This window comes from Jatropha curcas, chromosome 9 (assembly GCF_041381405.1).
Source record: "Jatropha curcas cultivar XTBG-Jc1 chromosome 9, XTBG_Jcur_1.0, whole genome shotgun sequence".
Taxonomy (NCBI): Eukaryota; Viridiplantae; Streptophyta; class Magnoliopsida; order Malpighiales; family Euphorbiaceae; genus Jatropha; species Jatropha curcas.
Window position 1 is genome coordinate 3937497 of NC_143159.1, and position 20474 is coordinate 3957970.

Below are 20474 nucleotides of genomic sequence, written 5' to 3' on the forward strand. Positions count from 1 at the left end.
CACAGGAAATTAAAAGCTAATAGGATTTGTTCATCCATTTTAGTGTTTTGCTCTCTAACTCGCCATGTTTTTCTCAGACAACAATATCTTGCTGATGTTTGTTTATGGGATTTGGGTCAATACAATTCTAAATTAACTTACTGTACTTAATTTTCTAAGTCAATGACTCCACAGGAACTTTAATACAGTGTTTCAGAAATGATTGTTTTAAACACTCATACTTAGCTAAGAAAGCCTTTGATTGTCAGTTGATCGAGTAACCACATTATCTTTCCATTTGAAGCACAAGATTGTACTGTGTTTCAAATTGATATCAATCCAATGGAGAGCCCATGCCAGCGGCCAGCCCATTAAGACGACCAAACTTCTATATTGGGCTGTAAATATACGAAGACTTGGTGCAACTCCAGATCTCATTCTTACTTGGTACTTTTCGTGTACTTGAATATTGATTCCATTATGCATAAAGCAAGTCAAAATACACAACTCCCTTGTTTCATGAAAGTGAAGGGAAGTTGTTTTTTACATGCACAAATAATATTAGTTTACAACTCTTTATTAAAACATTCAAATTGAAAGTAAATTAAATCACACTTGGAATTAAATTAAGCCACGTGATTAAATCGCATTTGGTCACATGTGAAAATTAAAATAAATTAGGACATCACAATTGAAATTTAATTTAAGTTACATTTGATTAAGTCATACTTAGAATTAATACACTCTAATTTAAAAATTATATTTGATTCAATCACGTCACACTTGAAATTAAATTAAATTAAAACACCCAACTTGAAATTAAATTGATTATATACTATTTAATCATTGGAATTAAATTAAACTACACTTGAGATTAAATTATATTAGGACACCTACTTGAAATTAAATTAAATAAAACTTGTTCATATTTGGAATTAAATGAAATAAAGAACATTAATTGAAATTAAATTAAATTGTATTTATAATTAAATAAAATTAAAATATCTAATTGAAATTAAATAAAATCACATTTACACACGCTGAAAATTAAATTAAATAAAGATATTCAATTGAAATTAAATCAATTCGATCTAGTTCACTATGATATCAACATGTATTCAATTCTGCTTGGTTAATTAATGGGTGCGGCATGTTAATTAATTACATAATATGACATTAATTTAGAAAAAAAAAAAAAAGTGTGTGTGTATATATATATATAAAGATTAGGAAAAAAAATTGAATTTGTTTGTACAGAAAAAATAAATTGTGTTGCCTTTGATATGCTACACTACCCTGCTGGATAATCATGAGTTATGGGCAAGAATTTAAAATTAGAAGTATACATAGAAAACATTGATGAGAGGTACACATCATCCTTTATAAGATCAAATAAAATACACGTCATCCGATATATACAGTAAGAAGTTATGGGCAATAATTTTGTGCCTTTCCAATTGATGCACACGCTGTACCAATAGCATCCAAAACTGCATACATACGGCATCTTCTAAATCTCAGTGATCCATCCTTTCTTATCCTCAATAACACCCGTTTTAATCCCTTCAAGAATGGCGTAGAGCTTTTCAGCTACAGATCCATTTCTCATTTTGTATTCAACCCTGCACAAAATTTTATCAATTCAGTGAAATTACAAATTTATGATCAAAACCAAGCAGTGTAATTAGTTAATTCATTAGTGTACCTTGTACCCTGATATGTGATATTGCCCACCGGAGCGACACCTACTGCAGTTCCGGTGCAAAATACTTCATCGGCCACCTTCAATTCATCCACCTGAATAGCTCGTTCTTCCACCTGATAACCATTATCACGAGCGATTTCAATTATGCTTCTTCGAGTGACACCTTGTAGAATAGTCCCATTTGCAGCCGGAGTGGATATTACATTGCCCTGGAAAATCAAGATTCGTATGACAGTAATTATGTTCCAGGAAAAAAATCAAAAATAATAAATGAAAACTTTAATTTAATTTAGACTTTACCGGAATACCTTAACTAGAAAAATGTTACAAGAAGAAACTTCTTCTATGTATTTCTTATTCACCGAATCAAGGTACAACACATCAGAAAATCCTCTGCTTTTTGCTCTGGCTATTGCTTTCAGAACCTGTATATCATAAAAATGTTTTAGAAAACAAGAAAGTATTTAAAAGAATTGAAAGAAAATTCACTTACAGGCGCATAATTGGTGATGGACTTGACACCTCCAGCTCCTCCACGAGAGGCGCGATGAAACTCTTCCTCAATATATAGGTTTAAGGGCGCCAAGCCTTCCTGTACATATCGTAAGCAGCATTTATTAACTTTCTATTTAAAATCAAAAGAGAAGTTACAAGTTTTCTTTCAGTGAGAAAGGATAAAACCTTGAAATAATTGCCTACAGGAGAAGCATATACGAGGAATGTGTATTCAGGTGCAGGTGCCAAACCCAAAATAGGTCCACTTCCAATTAGCAAAGGTCTAATATATAAAGTTCCTTTCCCTGGAGGAGGAACCTTCGTATAATTTTGCATAAAGGTTTGTTATTAATTAAACTATGAAAAGCACTAGTAAGTGGTAACAAGCAAATGAATGTTTACAAGAAAATTATTTACCCAGCGCTTGTTAGCCACAGCAATTTGTTTAACTGCATCAACAAATTGATCAATGGAAGGACAAGGCATGCACATTCTATCAGCACCCATTTTCATTCGAATGGCATTTTGATCTGGACGAAATAAAAGTAAACGACCATCTTCTTTTCTATATGCTTTTGTGCCTTCATACAACCCCTGGATTCATTTCTTTTACAATTCAGTTATTCTCTCTTTCGGGAAAATAATTTCAATTTTGATAAGGAATGAATTTAGAGCTCGCCTGTCCATAATTCAAGACTCCTGCAGAAGGGCTTAATTCAAGATTTCCATAACTAGTAAGTTGTCCTGTTTCAAAACTTCCATCTTTAGAACATTTGACCATGTACATGTAATCAGTTGGGGTCATACCAAATCCAAGATTATCCCAATCCATATTAGCATACTCATCTTCGCCATCACTACTAAATGTAACAGCAACAGAAAGCCAAAAAGCATGAGAAAGCAAAAACAGGGGAGAAACAGAGGAGTTTTTTATTTTAGAAGGTGAAAAGTTGTTAGTTGTTACCAAGGAGGAGACAGTCTGGTCGCATGTGACGAGTAGCAAGCGTAAGATCCAAGCTGCAACCATGCAGGAAATTTTATGAGATCGATGATGACTAATTAATTAAGGAGCAATATTCTTTAATTTTGCGTCTAAAAGAAAATGAGACAATCCGTTTTTACATAATCACAAAAGGAAAATAACATAATCAAGATTAAAGATTAAAAAAATTAACCAACCTGAGATGAAGAACCAAAACGTAAGGATTGAACCAATCTGTATAGGCTTGAACTCCTTTGAATCATTGCTTCTGTTATTTTGTATATATTTGTTTGTTTATTTCTTGACTGCAACACAGAGAGTGATCGAAGCTAAAGCAGGGAAAGCTAGATGGAGATAATAAAAGAGGAGGAGGATTGAGGAAACCGATGAGCTGAAGACTCGCATAGAAGACAGGAGGAATAGGATTAAGGATTAAAAGGGGAGGACAGCGATGTTTTTGGGGGTTGAAAGAAAAACCAAGGTGAGGATTAGGAAGTGCCAAAAACTACTGAGAGAATATAACACGCAACACGATGCCATGTTGCACTTCAGCTGATTTGGATGATATTGCCACGTTTTATCTGATTTGGACGACTTTTGCCTCGTCAATTTTCTTTTTTTGAGTCAAATATGTCTAAATATAACCAAAAGAATTAACAATATTACCGAAACATCAGTTATATATATATATATATATATATATATTACAAAAAAAAAAAAAAAAACCCACCCATGGGGTACTTGTTAGGGCGTGGGACCTCAGGATAATTTTTTCCGTACATAAAGCCTCTAATTGAATTCAATATCATTTGCTAAAGGTGACCGAATTTGTTCGGCTGGGATCAACTCACCTTCATAAAAGTTTAAGAATATTAATAAATATATACTCCGCAAGGAGTGATTTAAGTAGGAAAGCCCATTTAAATTCAGTAGAAGATGATCCTTCAAGAGCTTTGAACCGTGAAAGAAAGTTGTTATAAAGATGGATAATTACAAACTCCAAAACGAGATAAATTTTATATTTAAAAAGATTGTGCAAGTAGTTTAGGAAAGAAACCAAAAAATAAAATCTATTTTAAATTGTATAATTTTATTTTATTTTTTAGGTAAAATATTTTAAAATAAATATTTAATTCTAAATCCTTCAGTAGATAGGAGATCTAGTAAGAGGGTGTTTTTTTTTTTTTTTTTCAATACCTATTGCAGACTGGTAGTTGAACCGTGAAATAAAATATGCGTCACGTTTTAAATAACGTATTAAGAATTTTTTTAATTGACTTAAAAATATTATTGACATTTCCCTTTCTTTCTTTGTTAAAGAAATATTAAAAATAGTATTAAGGAGTATAATATTTCAATTCAAGAAGAAATAATAAAATAGAATGCGGTAGACGATCAACATTACACGTTCTGGATATGTACAAACATATATACACCTTATCCAAACCATTAGAGACGAGTATATTTTGGAAAAAAATCCTAAAACTGAACCCATCAAATTATTTTCAATTTTTTATTTCAGATTTCGGTTTTAGGATTTGTAAAACAATTATTTTACATTAGTAAAATCGAACTAAATTGAACCAAATTGATCGATTCGGTTTGTAACTTCGATGTTCAATATGTTTGGACATCCATACAAACCATGTGCTATCTTAAAAAATATATATATTATGTCATGTTCAGCAATACCATTTCATTTGGAATTTACATTTTGATTGGAGTTCTCTATTATTTATATTATTGAGCCATGTAGGTTTAGTATTTAAAATTTGAAAAAGCGGATTCTGAAATATCACGTTTTACAACAATGAATGTAAATATTAGTTAAATAATTGCTAAAAAAATTAATTTTATCGAATAGACAATATATTAATATGGTACTCTAATAAGTCATGCGTAGGGATTTCCACTAATTGGAAGAATATTTTTAAAATCACTTTCTTAAAGTGGATTAATGCATAATTTATGTTTAGTTGAGAACTTTTTTTTTTTTAAAGCAATTAAGAATAAAGTTTGATTCCCAAAGTAACGCGCATGAGAAAAACAATTGGAGTGCGAGCAATTACTATTTCCTCAGTTGATGATAAAAAGAGAATAAAATATATATTTTTTCTGAATAAAGATGAAACGAGAATCATTTGACATTGTTTAATTATGTGAAAATGATATTTTTAGAATCTGAAAACTTGAGAGCTACGTTACCAAAAACCAACAAATCGGTACATAATTGATGGTGGTAGAAAGGTTAGAGAATGAAAGAGACATGATAAAGAAGGGACAACTTAATTAATATTCCCAATTTTAGGTCGGAGAAATTTAATTTGGCTTTCTATTTTGCAAGTCCTACGTAAAACGACGTCTCGTGGTGTTCTCCACGAAGAATGCTGAATGCATTATCATTGGCCCATTTTCGAAAATAATGACACCACCATTGGCCCAGATATATGAGATGGGCCGAGGCAAGCTAGGCATCCCCTCTCTCACCAAAGATCGGTGTCGAGGTAAGTATTTTTTTTTTTCCAGGGGGAACGAGGGGGAGTGGATTTTTTTGCGAGGAATTTTCTTTTTTAATTTTGATATATTGTTGTTTTATTTATTAAAAAGAATCGATCATAAGTAACAACTCCAAGTTTGAACATAATTTTAATAATACTGTACGTAATTTTTTGATAGTAAATTTATTTGATTTTAATAATGGATTGCCTTGATAATTTTTATATTTGCATATACATATTTTTTTATTATATATTATTCGTTGTTCTCTTGCATTTTAATTTTTGTTATTCATAAACCTCTTGTTAATTTCACCATTTTTTTCTATTAGTTTTAAGTTGTATGGATTGATTTGAGCTAAGTCATAGCTGGAGTTTGTAGAGTTATTATTTAAAGTTAGATTTTCCTAAATTGTTAATCAAATTTGAATTTAACAACTAAATTTATAATTCTTATAATATTTTTCTTAATGTAGTATATAGTTTATAAGATTTGGTGAAATTCGGATTGGAACCATCGCCAGCAGCAGCTAAGCTGTGTTAATATGAAGCCAGAATAAATCTAAACTAATACTCCATAAAATCATCAATTGATATTATAAATACTTTACCTTATTTTTAGCTAAATTTTATTTTATTAATATTTTGAATATTCAATATTACAAATAATTAAATCCATTAGCTAGTTTGATATATTCAATTATTTATTTTTTTGAATTCTGAATTTGAATATTGGAGAAGGTAATAACTATTTTCTAAAATAAAATATAAAAATACATAGATAACTAAATATAATATTTATTTTAAATTCAACCGATATTATTTTCTTTAAAAATCTATTATTGTGACTAACACTCTAATACTTAATTCTTTTTGTGAATATCATCATGTTTAACATTAGTTTAGTCTTCTATACCATTATTATTCCTACAAAATTATTAAAAAAAATAATAATTAAGTAGCATATGTAGTTATATATAAAACAATTATTAGACCAATAAGAATATATATTTTGATAGCAAAATAAAAAATTATTCGTAGAAAAAATAAATAAATTCTTGATAGCAAAAAGCAATTAATTTAACTTTATTAATTGTGAGTATTAAAACTTCTATTTGTCAAAATGCTTCAAGATTAGATTAGGTGTTACATAAAAAATATTAATTATGATAATAAATAAATATGCCAAAAAAAAAAAAAAAAAAAAGTAAACGCAACAAAAACATTATTACCATGGTCTATATTGCCAGACCTCTTCTAATTTAGCTTTCTTTCACTTGTATTGGACATTATAAAGGATACAGGCTAAAAATATTAATTTTACTCTAATTGCAATATAAATTGAAGCCCACACAATTGTAATAAATATTTTAATTGCTTTCTCTTTTATCCTAACTCATATCATATATCCGCTAATTGTTATTATTTGTATATTTATCAAATCAATCTATCATTTGGTATTTCAATTATAATTCAGTTCTTTTCGAATCTCACAATAAGTCAAAGTCAAATAGAAAAATTAATAACCAATCAAAATTAAATTATTTTAGCAGGATAATTTTCTATTTAGAATTAAATTAAATTTCCTAATAGAATTTAAATTCATATAAGAAATTCAACATAACCGATCAAAATTAAACTACATTTATTTTTCAACCCAAAAAAAAAAAAAAATTTCAATGATATTTTTATCGATCCATAAATTTAGCAATGTTTAAGAAATTCAATATTCCCGATTTGTATTTTTATATATATACACCGTATAGATAAACATGCATGTTTCTTTTTAGATCATAATATTTAAATATTTAAAATAAATTAATTTTTTAGTAAGAAAATTCATACTATTAAACTTCCTCAACAATATATCAATAAGTTTCATCAACATACTTACCAATAGAATAGAAAATGACAACCTAACCTATTTATTTTCATTGAAATTAATAATATTATTAATAATTTTGACTGAAAGGGAAGCAAAGCAACCTATTTGTTTTCCTACATATTGATGATCAATTATATTTAAATGAAACAAGCTATCTCTATTCTATCTCAACAGTCCAACCCTTCTTATCTTCAATCACAGCTGTCTGGATTCCTACAAGAGTTGAGTACAGCTTTTGCGACGTAGAGCCGCCGCCCGTTTTGTATTCAATTCTGCAATTATCATAACACAGATAAATAGTTTTATAATTGTTCTCATGAAAATTACTATGAAGTCTTACCTTTTATTTTGGTATGTAATACTACCAACAGGAGCAACCACTACAGCAGTTCCTGTGCAAAATACTTCATCGGCATTCACTAGTTCATCCACCGGAATAACACGTTCTTCGACCTGAAAATATACAGGTGCGAAGCCAGGAATATAAATGAAAAGATATTTAATTGGTGAAGACAAATGGTTTTTGAATAGGTAAAATATGAAAAATACTATCACCTTATAGCCTTGATCTTGAGCAATTTCTATAATGCTTTTACGGGTGACCCCAGGAAGAATAGTACCATTTGTTGCAGGAGTTGAAATAACATTACCCTAACAAGATTCAAAATAAATACTATTAAGTAAAAAAATTAATTAATGACTATATAAAAGAAAGAAAAAAGTTTAATTAAATAAGCAAATACCTTGACGATGAAAATATTACAAGAAGAGACTTCCTCTAAATATTTCTTTTCAACGGAATCAAGATACAGTACATCAGAAAACCCTCTGTTCTTCGCTCTTGTAATTGCTTTCAGAACCTATTTTTACAAATTCAAATAAAAAGATTAGTTACTACGATCCGATCACAAGAAATATAAAATCTTGAGAAATTAATAAAAATCACCGGAGCATAGTTGCTAATCGCTTTAACGCCTCCAGCTCCACCGCGAGAAGCGCGGTGGTATTCATCGTCAACGTATAAATTCAAAGGCGCAAAGCCTCCCTTAAAGTAGTTTCCAACGGGCGAAGCATAAACAAGGAATGTGTATTCAGGTGAAGGTGCTACACCCAGTACGGGACCAGTCCCCATAAGCAATGGCCTAATATACAAAGTCCCTTTTCCTGGAGGAGGAACCTACTTACATATATACATAAAAAATAACAAATAAAGATTTTTTTTTATTAAAAAAAAATATAGAACTTGAAGATTTAATTAGTTAATTACCCAACGCTTGTTAGCAATTGCAGTTTGTTTGACAGCATTAACAAATTGATCAATTGAAGGAGAAGGCATGCACATTCTCTCAGCTCCAATATTCATGCGAATGGCATTTAGATCGGGGCGGAATAAGAGAAGGCCTCCATTTTCTTTTCTATATGCTTTTGTTCCTTCGAAGAGTCCCTGAAACAGAAATTAATTAATTAATCAGTAGAATCTCTCAACGTTTTGGGAATGTTTAGTAATTAATTAATTACTTGCCTGGCCATAATTTAAGATTCCTGCAGAAGGGCTCAATGGAATGTTTTCATAACGACTAAGGTTTCCTTGTTCAAAATTCCCCTCTTTAGAAGATTTCATTATATACATGAAATCAGTTGATAAGAGACCAAATCCAAGATTATCCCAGTCCAAATCAGCATATTCGTCATCACTGAACCGAATTTGACAAAAAAAAAAAAAAGTTTTTAAAAAGCTGCATGGACTGCATATCTAAATAATTACTAAATCAAACCTGCAAGTAGATGGTTGGTACGCTTGTTGCAGAGAAGATGCAGCTCGAAATGTAAAGTAAGCTCCAAACTGGAAATTAATATACAGAGCACCTTAATTGAGTATATCATTTTAAGTTCATTGCCGAAGAGAAAACGACGAAGTAAGAAATAATTAACCTTTGATTGAATATTAAAACCAAGTCGGAAAGATTGAATCAGACTGCGAATGCCAGAACTTGAAAGAATCATGGTCGCTTCTTTAAGTATAGGCTGAAACAGAATATCTTGAAATTAAAACAGAGGATTGATGGTTGTAATAGAAGAGAGTATAAAGGGTTGATTTTTAATTTTCCATTTTGCTTGGAGACGAAGAGAATTTGTATGGAAGAGCATTGCAGGACAGAAAAAAGGAAAGTACCGGAAGAAGAATGGAGCAATTGAATACGGAACTAACAAGATATATAGTTAGATACTTGTGTACTTGTAATGGATTCTTCTATTTGGAAATGGATAGGAGAGAGTTAGGTCATAATAATTCCATGATAGCTAGGGCTTCTTGTCGTTTATCTTACTATGACGAGCGTTAGATTGCATTTGATTTAGCCATTGCGGTCAGTTATTGATGGCTGGAAATATTGCATTGGGAGGCTAACAGTTGAAGAGACAAATACTGAGGATGAGTCGTTATGCACGTTCTTATAACAGCTCGTCCTGTTTTCTTTATTATAAGAATGTTTTTATATTTTCCTTTCAATTCAAAATATTGGTCGACTTAATAACTGAAATGTTTTAAATTAGATTTAATCTTTTTGGTAAGAAGGAAATTGGTTATACTTAAATCTCTAAAATTCTGACAATCATTTGTAGAAAATATGAATAAATTTATTCTTTGAACTTTGTTTTGAGATATAAACTTTAATAAAAATTATCAATTATCGTACATTGATTGAAATAGTAAGCATCTCAATCCTCATAGTTCACAAATTCGATTCCCAAGATTTATAATTAATTAATTATTATATGAATATACACACGCGGAGCCCTGTATAAGATAAGGGACTGACAGAAAGGGAGTTGGTATTAAAGAACCAATTATTGGAGCTCGAGTAAGATAAGATAGATAGAAACGTCTCTGTCCGAGAAAAGAAGATTTTCATATTTTTAGGAGTATTGCTCAAAACTTTTATTTGGGTCCAAATACAGAATGCCACTTTCTATTTTTGACTATTAGTTTAGCAGAAGCAACATCCCACGAGGATTAGTTGTTCCATTTCGGCATTTTCATGTCTACCTGGAATCTCTATCTCAAACACACGACATAATACATGTTCTTTCTTGTAAGTTCACTTTCTTTTTACGGCGTAAGAAATGTTTCTATGTTACACGAAAAGGCTTGAAGAATTGAAAAACTTCAAAAATCTCGCGTTCTCTATTTTTTTTTCATGGAAATATTAATCAACCAATTCACTTAAATTGGCTTACTCCACTTTAATCTTATTGTAATATAGATATGTGGGTGTAAAAAAATAAAAAAATAAAAAAAATTGCAACCTCAACTTGCAGGAATTACTACTAAGATGCGTAAGGAATTCTGGCAGCCCATATTTGGTGTTCTGACCAGAAATCTATATTTGGAATTGGAATCTTAGAATTGGAGAAAACGATTTTCACTCTCCAAAAGGGACATCGATTACATGACGCTTCACTATAATTAATTATAATGGCAAATTAGGTTTCTGTCGTCCAAAGACTTTGGGAAATTCGGCCAGGCCCGATTGGTTTATCAATCTCTTTTAAGGTTTGGAAATTGATTTGACAAAGGCCGTGTTGTAGGCCTTTCGGACCATTTCACACTCATGTCTGAATCGCGTCTCCATCTTGCAAGTGGATGCAGTATTAGAAAGAGAGAACACTAATAATAGCTTGATCCCGTGGTTGAAACTTATTAGACAATCGTGGGATCGAGTCCTGGAGCCGGCCACTTTAAGAACCATATTAATCGATAGACAAGGCAGTGCGTATGAAATCAAGAAAAATTGGCAATTATCACAAACTATAAAGAAATGAAATTACCTAGTGACCTCTCTTCCTATTTCAAAACCATATTCCAACCCATTTTATCATCTGTGAGGCCCATCTGCATATTAGTAAGTTCAGAAGAGAGCTTCTGGGATACGGTACCAAGTCCACCATTCTTGTAGGACAACCTGCAACCAATCCCCAAACAAAAGAAAAACGAAGTATCAATTAAAAAAGTGTATCGTAGTATAGCCAAATTTATATCATGTAAATCTTTTACAATGACCGAATATCTTGCAAATTTCTAGGCATGTCGGTTAGGTTAGTTGGTTAAATTTTAATCCTGGTAAGCTTTACGAGATATTGAGCTCCTAATCCTGATACTATTCATTGAGGCAAAAATAAGAACTTTACCTTTTACCCTGGTAAGTTATGCTGCCGACGGGCAATAAACCAACTGCAGTTCCCGTGCAAAAAACTTCATCAGCATTAAACAATTCCTCAACTGAGACGCGTCCCTCCTCGACCTGTCCAGCAATAAAAATGACCTCTTCATTCTTTGGAATCCTCAAAATTCCTATCTGTTTTATGAAATGCACGTTTTTACAGCAGTTTGCTTAAGAAAAGGGGCTACTGGAGGGATTGCCATTAAGATAGAAAATATCAAGAAAAGACATGATACTTGACCACTTTATCTACTGTGCTCTTGTCAGTGTGACATCTAAGTGTTTCCCGGAAGAAGACAGGCACTATCGATTCCTTCAAAAGCACATCATTTCACTAAGAAAAAGAATATATGGAGAACAATCTCACTTTCCAATAATACGGGACAGCAAGCACAAGAATATCCTCTACGCATGAAGAAGTAAAAGTTGAAGAATCTCAACGAAAGCCCCCATTTAGATACAAGAAAGACGAATAAGCACATTCTTCAAAATCAACTATTTAAGGAACAATGCAATGCAGAGTAATCAACTTAAAATTCAGTGAAATCCATAATAATATTGAGAAAGTGCCCAGTATCCTAGGTGCATGATGCAACAGCTCGCCTTTGCAACAAAAGACATGCAAAACTCCTCTAGGACTAATTCGAGAAAGCAGAAGTGCCAAAAAAAGAATTATTTGGCATATTCACTGAGTCATCAATATATTTCAAATAGAAACAAGTAAATGGTATTCAAAAAATATCCAGCCGCATGTATCAGGGATTTTAAAATAATTTTCACCTAGTCCTTATGGAATGCTGGCTCAGAAGACATACCTGGAACCTTAGGTTGCGAGCAATATCAATAACACTTTCCCTTGTAATGCCTGGCAAAATTGTCCCCCTCAGTGCTGGAGTACAAATTGTTTTATCCTGGGTGTTCATGATCAATGAAAGACGAAAATCAAGAGAAAAGGAAAAGATGAAACTGTAGCCAACTGGAGGATATGTGGCAAATGAATACAAGACTTCAAGTTCACACCAGAACACAATGCAGCAAGTTTTTTCTGCTTGAAAATATTTATAAGCAGAACATGGGGCACAATTTCTTTCATAATAAGGGGCAATAAATTCAATCATGAGATGTTATTACATTAACAGAATGCGTTTCAGGTTGATGTTGAATGAAATAGTTTAAAAAGAGCATATCATCAACAAATTCTAATTGAGTGTTTTATTGCCGAAGATATGAAACTTTAAGAAGTAAGCATATAACAGTATCAATTCACAAAATCCGTTTTTTGACATGAGTTACAATTGCAAATTCGAGAGAATGACAAATGGCATCAAGGACATTACACTTAGAAGCTAACCAGGATTTGATTTGAAAACATACTTTGGATATGTGTTCACATACTAAATATAGAACTCTGTATGAAGCAATGGACTGGAAAAAAAAGAATTTAAGGTTAATTTGTGAAGAGATATTAACAGATTGTTGTGATTAAGGATTTTATCATTCAGAAACATAAAACATGTAATGAAGGATATAGATCTTAACGAAAAGTATCAAAATCAGCTTCATGACAAGATCTTTACAGGCTCCTTGGTTTTCTTTAATAAAAGAAAAAAAACAGAAACAAAAACTTTAGGCATGGACATCATCACGTTAACTGTATTCTTTCAAGTAACGCAAATAGCTTCATAACAGGGCAATTTTTTCATCTCTCCCTCGTTATTATTCAATTTTGACATTGCAACTATGTCATCCCATAGTTCTGTTACTTAATGATAAGAAATATAAGCATACCTTCACAACAAAAATGTTAGCAGCAGAAACTTCTTCCAAATATTTGTTGTGAACAGCATCAAGATACAGAACACCATGAAAACCATTTGCTTTAGCTGCAGCTTGTGCCTTCACAATCTACAAATGAAATTGTTATAATTTATACCATTTCAGTGACACTGAAAAGGACATTTCCTATTCTTAAATTAAGTTCTAAAGACTGGAGTTTTTTGACTGATAAACTCAAAAGCACATTGAATAAAGATTGCAATAGCCAACTCCAATTCCTAAAATGAGAAGACTGATTACCAAGTATTCTGGCACTTGGTATCATAATTATCTTACCATAGCATAGTTTCCTATAGCTTTTATGCTTCCAACTCCACCAGGAACTGCACGATGGGCTTCCTTTTCAACCACCAGGTTAATTGGTTCTACACCACTCTGTCAATATTAAATGAGAAAACATGAATACATTGCCAACAATCACAATTATAACCTACAAAAAACATTCATCTAAAGAAAAAGAATGGTAAATAGAGGGGAAAACAACATATGATGACAAGTTCATAATAGGTTGATTACATATTGCAATGGTACAAAGGTTTAGAATTAAATCTCCATGATGAGCATAAAAAGCAACAAAATGAAACAACATACCTCAAAATAATTCCTTACTGGAGTAACATAAATCAAAAAGGTGAACTCAGGAGAGGGTGTAAGAATAAGAACAGGTCCACTGCCTATAAGTAGGGGTCGAATGTGTAAGAAGCCTTTATTTGGAGGGGGGATCTGCATAATGGAATCGAGCTACATGACTAATAGATCATAACATCTTAACGATACAATGAATACATTAAGCAAACATTTTCCTTTCTTAAGAACCAAAATTACCCATCGTCTATTAGCTGAAACAGTAACTTTAACCGCTTCCAAAAACTGATCAAAAGTTGGTGCAGGCATGCACATCCTGTCTGCTCCCATTGTCATTCGCAATGCATTTGCCTCAGGACGGAATAATAATATAGATCCGTCATCTTTCTTGTATGCTTTCATATTTTCAATTATTCCCTATAACAAAAGCAAACACTGAACAGTAGTTAAGGGACTGGGATAATAGAGTAAAGACTATGGGACGTATGAGAAATAACAAAAGACCTACCAAAAATTTGCATAAGAACAAAGTAATTTAACTCTAACCTGTCCATAGTTCAAGACAGAAGAGAATGGATTCAATTCAATCTCCCCAAAAGTCTTTAACTCACCATCTGAAAACTTGTCGCCTCCGCAACATTTCATTACAAACATATAGTCAGTGGGCACATGATCGAATCCAAGGTTGTCCCAGCTAAGTGAACTAACATCATTGCCCAATTCAGATGTTTTGCTGATGTTTTAAAGAAAAGTTTGTCACAATCACAATTCTTTTAATAGTTAATTAACTAATCTTTAAGCAAATCACAACAACTGCAAATTAGATGCAACAGTAGACATCATTATTGAATACATCCTCTTCTTTAATAAAAAAAAAATCGTAAAACCGGAGAAAACATAAACAATTAATTGAAAAATAACAGACCTTTCATGAGAAAGATAAATAAAAAATAAAAAATTAATTAAAAAAAGAACGGAATATATTTAACCTTTGAGTGTCTGATGGAGTCACTTTTAGCGTTGTAGCAAAAGTTGTTATACGAGTGATCATGCCTGGACAGGGCGGGGAGAAACGGAGCTGATCATAACGCTGCAGCAAGCATCAAATTGAAATCGTAGGGATCGATTAATTGTCTGAGTTAGTTAAATATAATGGCAATTTTAACGATTTATTATCTTTCAGATGGAGAAGAAGTGCCTTTAGTGATGAAGAGAAATGAAGAAGAGGACTTCTGATGAGGCAGAGATGATTGTGATGAGTTATCGATGAGAGTTTCGCCATGTATGAAAAGCTCTTAAATTTAAAAGATCGAACAACAGATCTATGCTTTTCGGATTCTCGCTCGAGTTTGACGGTAGCTGGCTTTGTATATAGAGTCGAAGAAGTGAAAATGATACGGTGACGACGGGCCAGATTATTTCCTATAGGCTCTTATATTTTGGATAATATGAGTTAATTAGCGCGCATTGCTCAAATCAATGAAATTCTGATATGCGACGTGTCGCTACTTAAAAAAAACTGATCTGTCATTTACTCGCTTAGGTTAGAAGTAGCGTCGTCGCAACTCGCTGCTAATCTTAAACCAATTGTTCTGTCGGTGCCGTATCGATTCATAGGAATTGCTTTTTACTATTTTCATAAAATTCTCCTAAAATGGAAGCAAAGGGGAATTTTCCTTGAAATTGCAGAAAAAATCTTCATCAAAACAAATTACAAACAGCAATCAATGGACTATCATCTTTGTTTATTTGATAGATACATACATGAAGAACAGTGACGAAATCAAAGAATAGTACAGGAGGAAGACTTTTGAGCAGCATCGTCGTTGGGATTATTAGGATCAACGCCAGGCCATCCATTGCAAAGACAGTGTTGGCCTTGCGGGATGCGCTTATAAACAGAGCGCACATGCCTACCGCAACCACACCAGGTCGTTTTGCCGCAACTCGAGCATTTCACCTCGTAGCACATGGTTGTCGATTGCTTGATTTGGAACTGAAACTGAAGAAATTATTCGTGGTAAGACAAGCTACCGTAAATTTGTAAAGCACACAATAGATGATATAAACTATGGGTAAAGCTCTCGCTTGACTGTGCCGCCCAATGGTTGCTTGATGGCGGAGAGATCGATTGGTTTGGATTCTGTCTGGTAACAGCCAGGGGATCTCAACAAAGTTTCTTAGCTGTTTCTTAGAGGCAAATCGCCCTGACCTGAACAAAAGGAAATTAATATTTCTTGGCTGGTTTTGGACTCGTAGGTCTAGTCCAAATTGGGTTTGGGCTCGAAAAAGATTGTAAAAGGCCAGTATTTAAATTGGGTAGGTCGAGCGGGCCGGATGGGTACCCAGACCCATAAACAGGTACTTCTCAGATAAGAATGCACAAAAAATTTTATTTTTATAAGAAACTCCCTTATCAAAAAGGTAGCTTTCCTACTCGTACCTGAGAGGGCAAGGAGAGAAAGGTTGGCGTATGGAGGGGAGGGAAATTTTATGTTGTTTTGCTGAGACACATGGAGGATAATTTTGTAATCAAATAATAGTTCTTTTTTTAAACTAAAATTATATATTAATTTAATACCCTTTTTCTTGTGCTGTAAAGCCACAATACACGTGCATGTCTCCACTCAAAGATAGATAGGGCATCTTAACACACCAATTTGATCCAATACTTCTCTCCCCATTATTATTTTACTGAAATTGGCCCCTCATGCCCATGTCCAACACACACTTCATCTTTCACCTGTTGTAAGCACCCAAACCCTACTCATGTTTGATGTTTCCCATCCAATTTACATTCAAGACATGAGTAACCATTGTCAGGAAATGAGTGCCATTTGGTTTCAGAATCCAAACTCGTAATAATCTTTACAAGTAAAGTCCACTTAAGACTGTAGTCCACTCCTCAATCCAACCGTGCCTGTCGATTTCAAAACTATTTATGATCATACACATATTTTTTTTTTTTTCCTTTAATTTACCATAAAGGAGATGGCATATGTCCATAGTATATGTATACAGGTCAGTTACATTATCTATATGGATATGTGTCAATGTGGAGAAAGAGATCCGAGTCAGAGTATTTAAAGGGTAGCCATGATGCTCCCATTTGAAAGTGAAGTCCCACAAAAAAATAGTGTGGAAGATTGAAGACAATCTAGAGTGGGGTAAGCTAAGGTTATGCTTTTGGAAAAGTCGGTGCAATGCTGATGCTTTCACCTCCTGGAAATCTAGGATGATTATGTTACTCTGACTAGACTTTTCTTGTCCCACTTCAACTCTTTTTTTTTTATATTTATTATTATATTCTCTATACCCTCTGTATATCTCAAAGTCATCATACAACTTAGACATGTCATATCATTACTCTACTCATATATGTTTAAGAAACTAATTAAGTATGTATTAAGCACAAGTATTAATTAAAAAAATAAGTTAATGATGGTCAAGAGTGTGTAGCTAGGTAGAGCTTTTTTTCTTCTTTTACATGCATCTCGTTTGTTTTGTATATATATTTTCTTTAAGTAACAGCGATTTGTGCTTCAAGATTAGACAAGTTCCGTAACCATATTGCAAATGGGTTTGTTCACACAATCTCTCTAATTTATTTTATAATAATATAGTTACCTTTTCCACTGTTTATGACCTTTTTTAAATAAAATAAAGAACTAACTAGATATGGAAATGTTTCTTTTTTCACACCATTAGTTTACCATTTTCGTAATATAACACTTTTCTTTTCTAAAATATTTATTTATCATATATTATATGAACAATAGATAATGTTCAAGCTTAAGTAAGTGATGTAATTCAAACTTAAAATCATTAATTAACCTCAAGTAATAATTAAAGAAAATACTTCAAATCACTTGATATATATAATTCTATCAATTACTCCATTGAAGAATATTTATTAGATTGGATTGGTTCTTTTAATTTGAAGGAGATTCAATCTGATTATTTATCTAGATTGAATATGAATTTACTTATAAATTAATCCTATAAGATTTTTTTTTTTCCGAAAAAGTTATTAAAATGAAGATAAAGCAGACAAATTTGCATACAAATTATAAACATAAATCATGATGAACAAAGTATCGGTTGGGGTTCAACCTCCATAAGAATAAATACATAAATTTGATTTTCGAAAAGCGCATTTATGAGAGTCAAAGTCTTTATATTTTAGAGGCAGAAAGAGACTATACCTCCTAATTATATATATATATATATATATATATATATATATATATATATATATATATATATATGAATTTTTGATTTTCCAATTCACATAATCTAATTCTACATGCATTTCTTATAAATTATTAATTTTACTATTAACAAAATATTATATATCTGGGTGATGACTTGTATGCAATGTGTATAGATATGAATCGATGGCAATGATAATGCTTAAAGTGGAGTGAGTGATAGCGTAGATTACAATCAAGAAACCAAAATTGTAGTAGAAATGCAGACAAAAATGGTGGCTTTGGCGTACCTTGACATGGACGGTTGGTAGGGGTGAGCAAAAAGCCAAACAAAGGGCACAATCCCACATTCTGACTGGTGGGTTAGCCTTAAAGCCCGGAACACATGTGAAACCTTATCTCCATCACCACCATTTCTACTACTCAACTAGTAATAGTAATAGCATAACCCTTTAAATTGTTCAATATACTCTATCATTGCGCAACTACATTCCACAATCATCATTGCACACATATCCTTAAGAATCGAATGCTCCATCATGCCAAATCATTTGTAGGGTCTACCTGTCTATCATTTGCCACCCCTTCCCACTTGTCCATACACGACACGCTGGCGTCCCACTTGTCAAGAATAATTGGCTTTATTTTCAATACTAAATTAATAAGTGTAATTATCCCACATCTGATGTGTTGCTTTGAATTTCTATCAACTGGTGCTAGAAACTTGTCAATGAAGAGTTGGATAATTCTATTTAATGCTTGCTTAACCACTTTTCATGACCTAATCATTTATAAATTACTTTTAGGTTAAGTCCATGTCTGCACACTTCTTTCTTTTTTTTTTTTTTTTTTTTTCCTTTTTGCTGTTTTAACAAAAAGAGAATGTATTGATTTTAAAAAATATGGAATGGTTAAATGTCTCATCAGCAACAGATGACCCACACAAGAAATGCAATGAACTAACAGATTCGTCGGTGGATTACTCGTACTATTTCGGGTATGATTTCCCATCACTTGATTACACAACAAAAAGATGATGCTTCCTTTCAGAATTCAAGTTTAAGCGTTGATGGCTACCCATTACAATAACCAATGACCCCCTCTATAATAGGAGTAAGAATAGGAATACCTCTCATTTTTCACTAATTGGATACATTAAGTAACGTTGTAATCAATTAAATAAACCAAATAGACTAATATATATATGTATATGTTCCTAAATGTATATTTATATTTTTATAAAAATGATGAAATTAGTTGAAAACTCGACATCAACTTTAGTTAAGAAAAGAACCGGATGCTTTTATTTGCTAGCTAAATTGTATTCCATGGGAACCATCATTCAAGGGTTGAAATTCATATGTATTGATGCTTTGTTTACGGTCCTTCAAGGGCATGCATGTCTATAATGATTGGATGTTGAGTCTGTATGTATATATATATATAGTGGATATCACTTTCTATCTTCTCCAAATATATATATATATGTATACACCAAAATGGTAGGTCATATTCATACCCTCCATAACCGCAATATATAATATTAAGCTGCAAAAATATTACTTTAGGAGCAAACACAATCGATAACGGGCGTTGAATTGTTTCCCACGTCACATCATAATAACCAAATGTGTATATGAGAGGGTTAAAATTAGCGTATTGAAGCATATGGAAAATGCCTATACAGTTTACTAATTCTCTCCTTAGCTGTTTCCCTTCAGGGGAGCGCACGTATATAATTAATATGTATTTATATTTGGTGCTGCAATACTGGCTTTCACTTCCACAATTTATTTTCCTAGTCTCGGAAATTTAAACTCACTCTAATTAACTTTAACTAATAAAAGTTATAGAAATAATTGGATTAATTAGTAATTAGTCCTAGGAAAAAAATAAATGAAGTGTTATACATATTCCATATTAGGAATGAGGTCAAAATAATCCAACAAGATAACTTTTTTTTTTTTCCAAAGTTGAAGTCCTAAGGGAAAATGGGATAAGAAGAAGCCAAGATTTACATATCTTATGGGTGAAGTCATGTGGTAGTGGGGGACATTTGGATGGTCTGCGATTAGTAGTAC

At 32.2% G+C, this 20474-nt stretch overlaps 3 protein-coding genes and 1 long non-coding RNA gene across 7 annotated transcripts; 1 reads left to right on the forward strand and 3 right to left on the reverse strand.

Moving 5' to 3' along the window:
* Window positions 1-1306: 1306 nt before the first annotated feature.
* On the reverse strand, window positions 1307-3676 carry LOC105630795 (branched-chain-amino-acid aminotransferase 2, chloroplastic). Of its 2 annotated transcripts, XM_012212756.4 has the most exons (9): window positions 3359-3675; window positions 3144-3196; window positions 2859-3036; window positions 2597-2773; window positions 2366-2497; window positions 2178-2276; window positions 1993-2109; window positions 1685-1893; window positions 1307-1601 (listed from the first exon to the last, which is right to left on the reverse strand). In XM_012212756.4, exons 1-9 carry the CDS (start codon window positions 3422-3424, stop codon window positions 1490-1492), a joined length of 1143 nt encoding a protein of 380 aa, XP_012068146.1. In that variant the 5' UTR covers window positions 3425-3675; the 3' UTR covers window positions 1307-1489. The 2 variants fall into 2 exon arrangements, with proteins under 2 accessions (XP_012068146.1, XP_020533769.1); XM_020678110.3 differs by lacking the exon at window positions 2366-2497 and having other exon boundaries at window positions 3359-3676.
* Window positions 3677-7565: 3889 nt separating this feature from the next.
* LOC105630794 (branched-chain-amino-acid aminotransferase 2, chloroplastic) lies at window positions 7566-9947 on the reverse strand. Its single transcript, XM_012212755.4, has 9 exons — window positions 9474-9947; window positions 9317-9384; window positions 9064-9235; window positions 8809-8985; window positions 8488-8718; window positions 8285-8401; window positions 8097-8192; window positions 7882-7994; window positions 7566-7813 (listed from the first exon to the last, which is right to left on the reverse strand). Exons 1-9 carry the CDS (start codon window positions 9543-9545, stop codon window positions 7699-7701), a joined length of 1161 nt encoding a protein of 386 aa, XP_012068145.1. The 5' UTR covers window positions 9546-9947; the 3' UTR covers window positions 7566-7698.
* Window positions 9948-10878: 931 nt separating this feature from the next.
* Window positions 10879-15968, reverse strand: LOC105630793 (branched-chain amino acid aminotransferase 2, chloroplastic). Of its 3 annotated transcripts, none has more exons than XM_020678016.3 (11): window positions 15381-15968; window positions 15172-15272; window positions 14729-14915; window positions 14423-14599; window positions 14189-14320; window positions 13874-13972; window positions 13550-13666; window positions 12577-12672; window positions 11730-11842; window positions 11370-11503; window positions 10879-11264 (listed from the first exon to the last, which is right to left on the reverse strand). In XM_020678016.3, the coding sequence occupies exons 1-10, from the start codon at window positions 15462-15464 to the stop codon at window positions 11386-11388; spliced, it is 1224 nt and encodes a 407-aa protein (XP_020533675.1). In that variant the 5' UTR covers window positions 15465-15968; the 3' UTR covers window positions 10879-11264; window positions 11370-11385. The 3 variants fall into 3 exon arrangements, with proteins under 3 accessions (XP_020533675.1, XP_012068143.1, XP_089581981.1); XM_012212753.4 differs by having other exon boundaries at window positions 10879-11277; XM_089725855.1 differs by having other exon boundaries at window positions 10879-11503.
* Window positions 15198-16762, forward strand: LOC149493476 (uncharacterized). Its single transcript, XR_016322521.1, has 2 exons — window positions 15198-15297; window positions 15366-16762. It is a non-coding gene; the product is annotated as an uncharacterized LOC149493476 (long non-coding RNA).
* Window positions 16763-20474: the final 3712 nt, after the last annotated feature.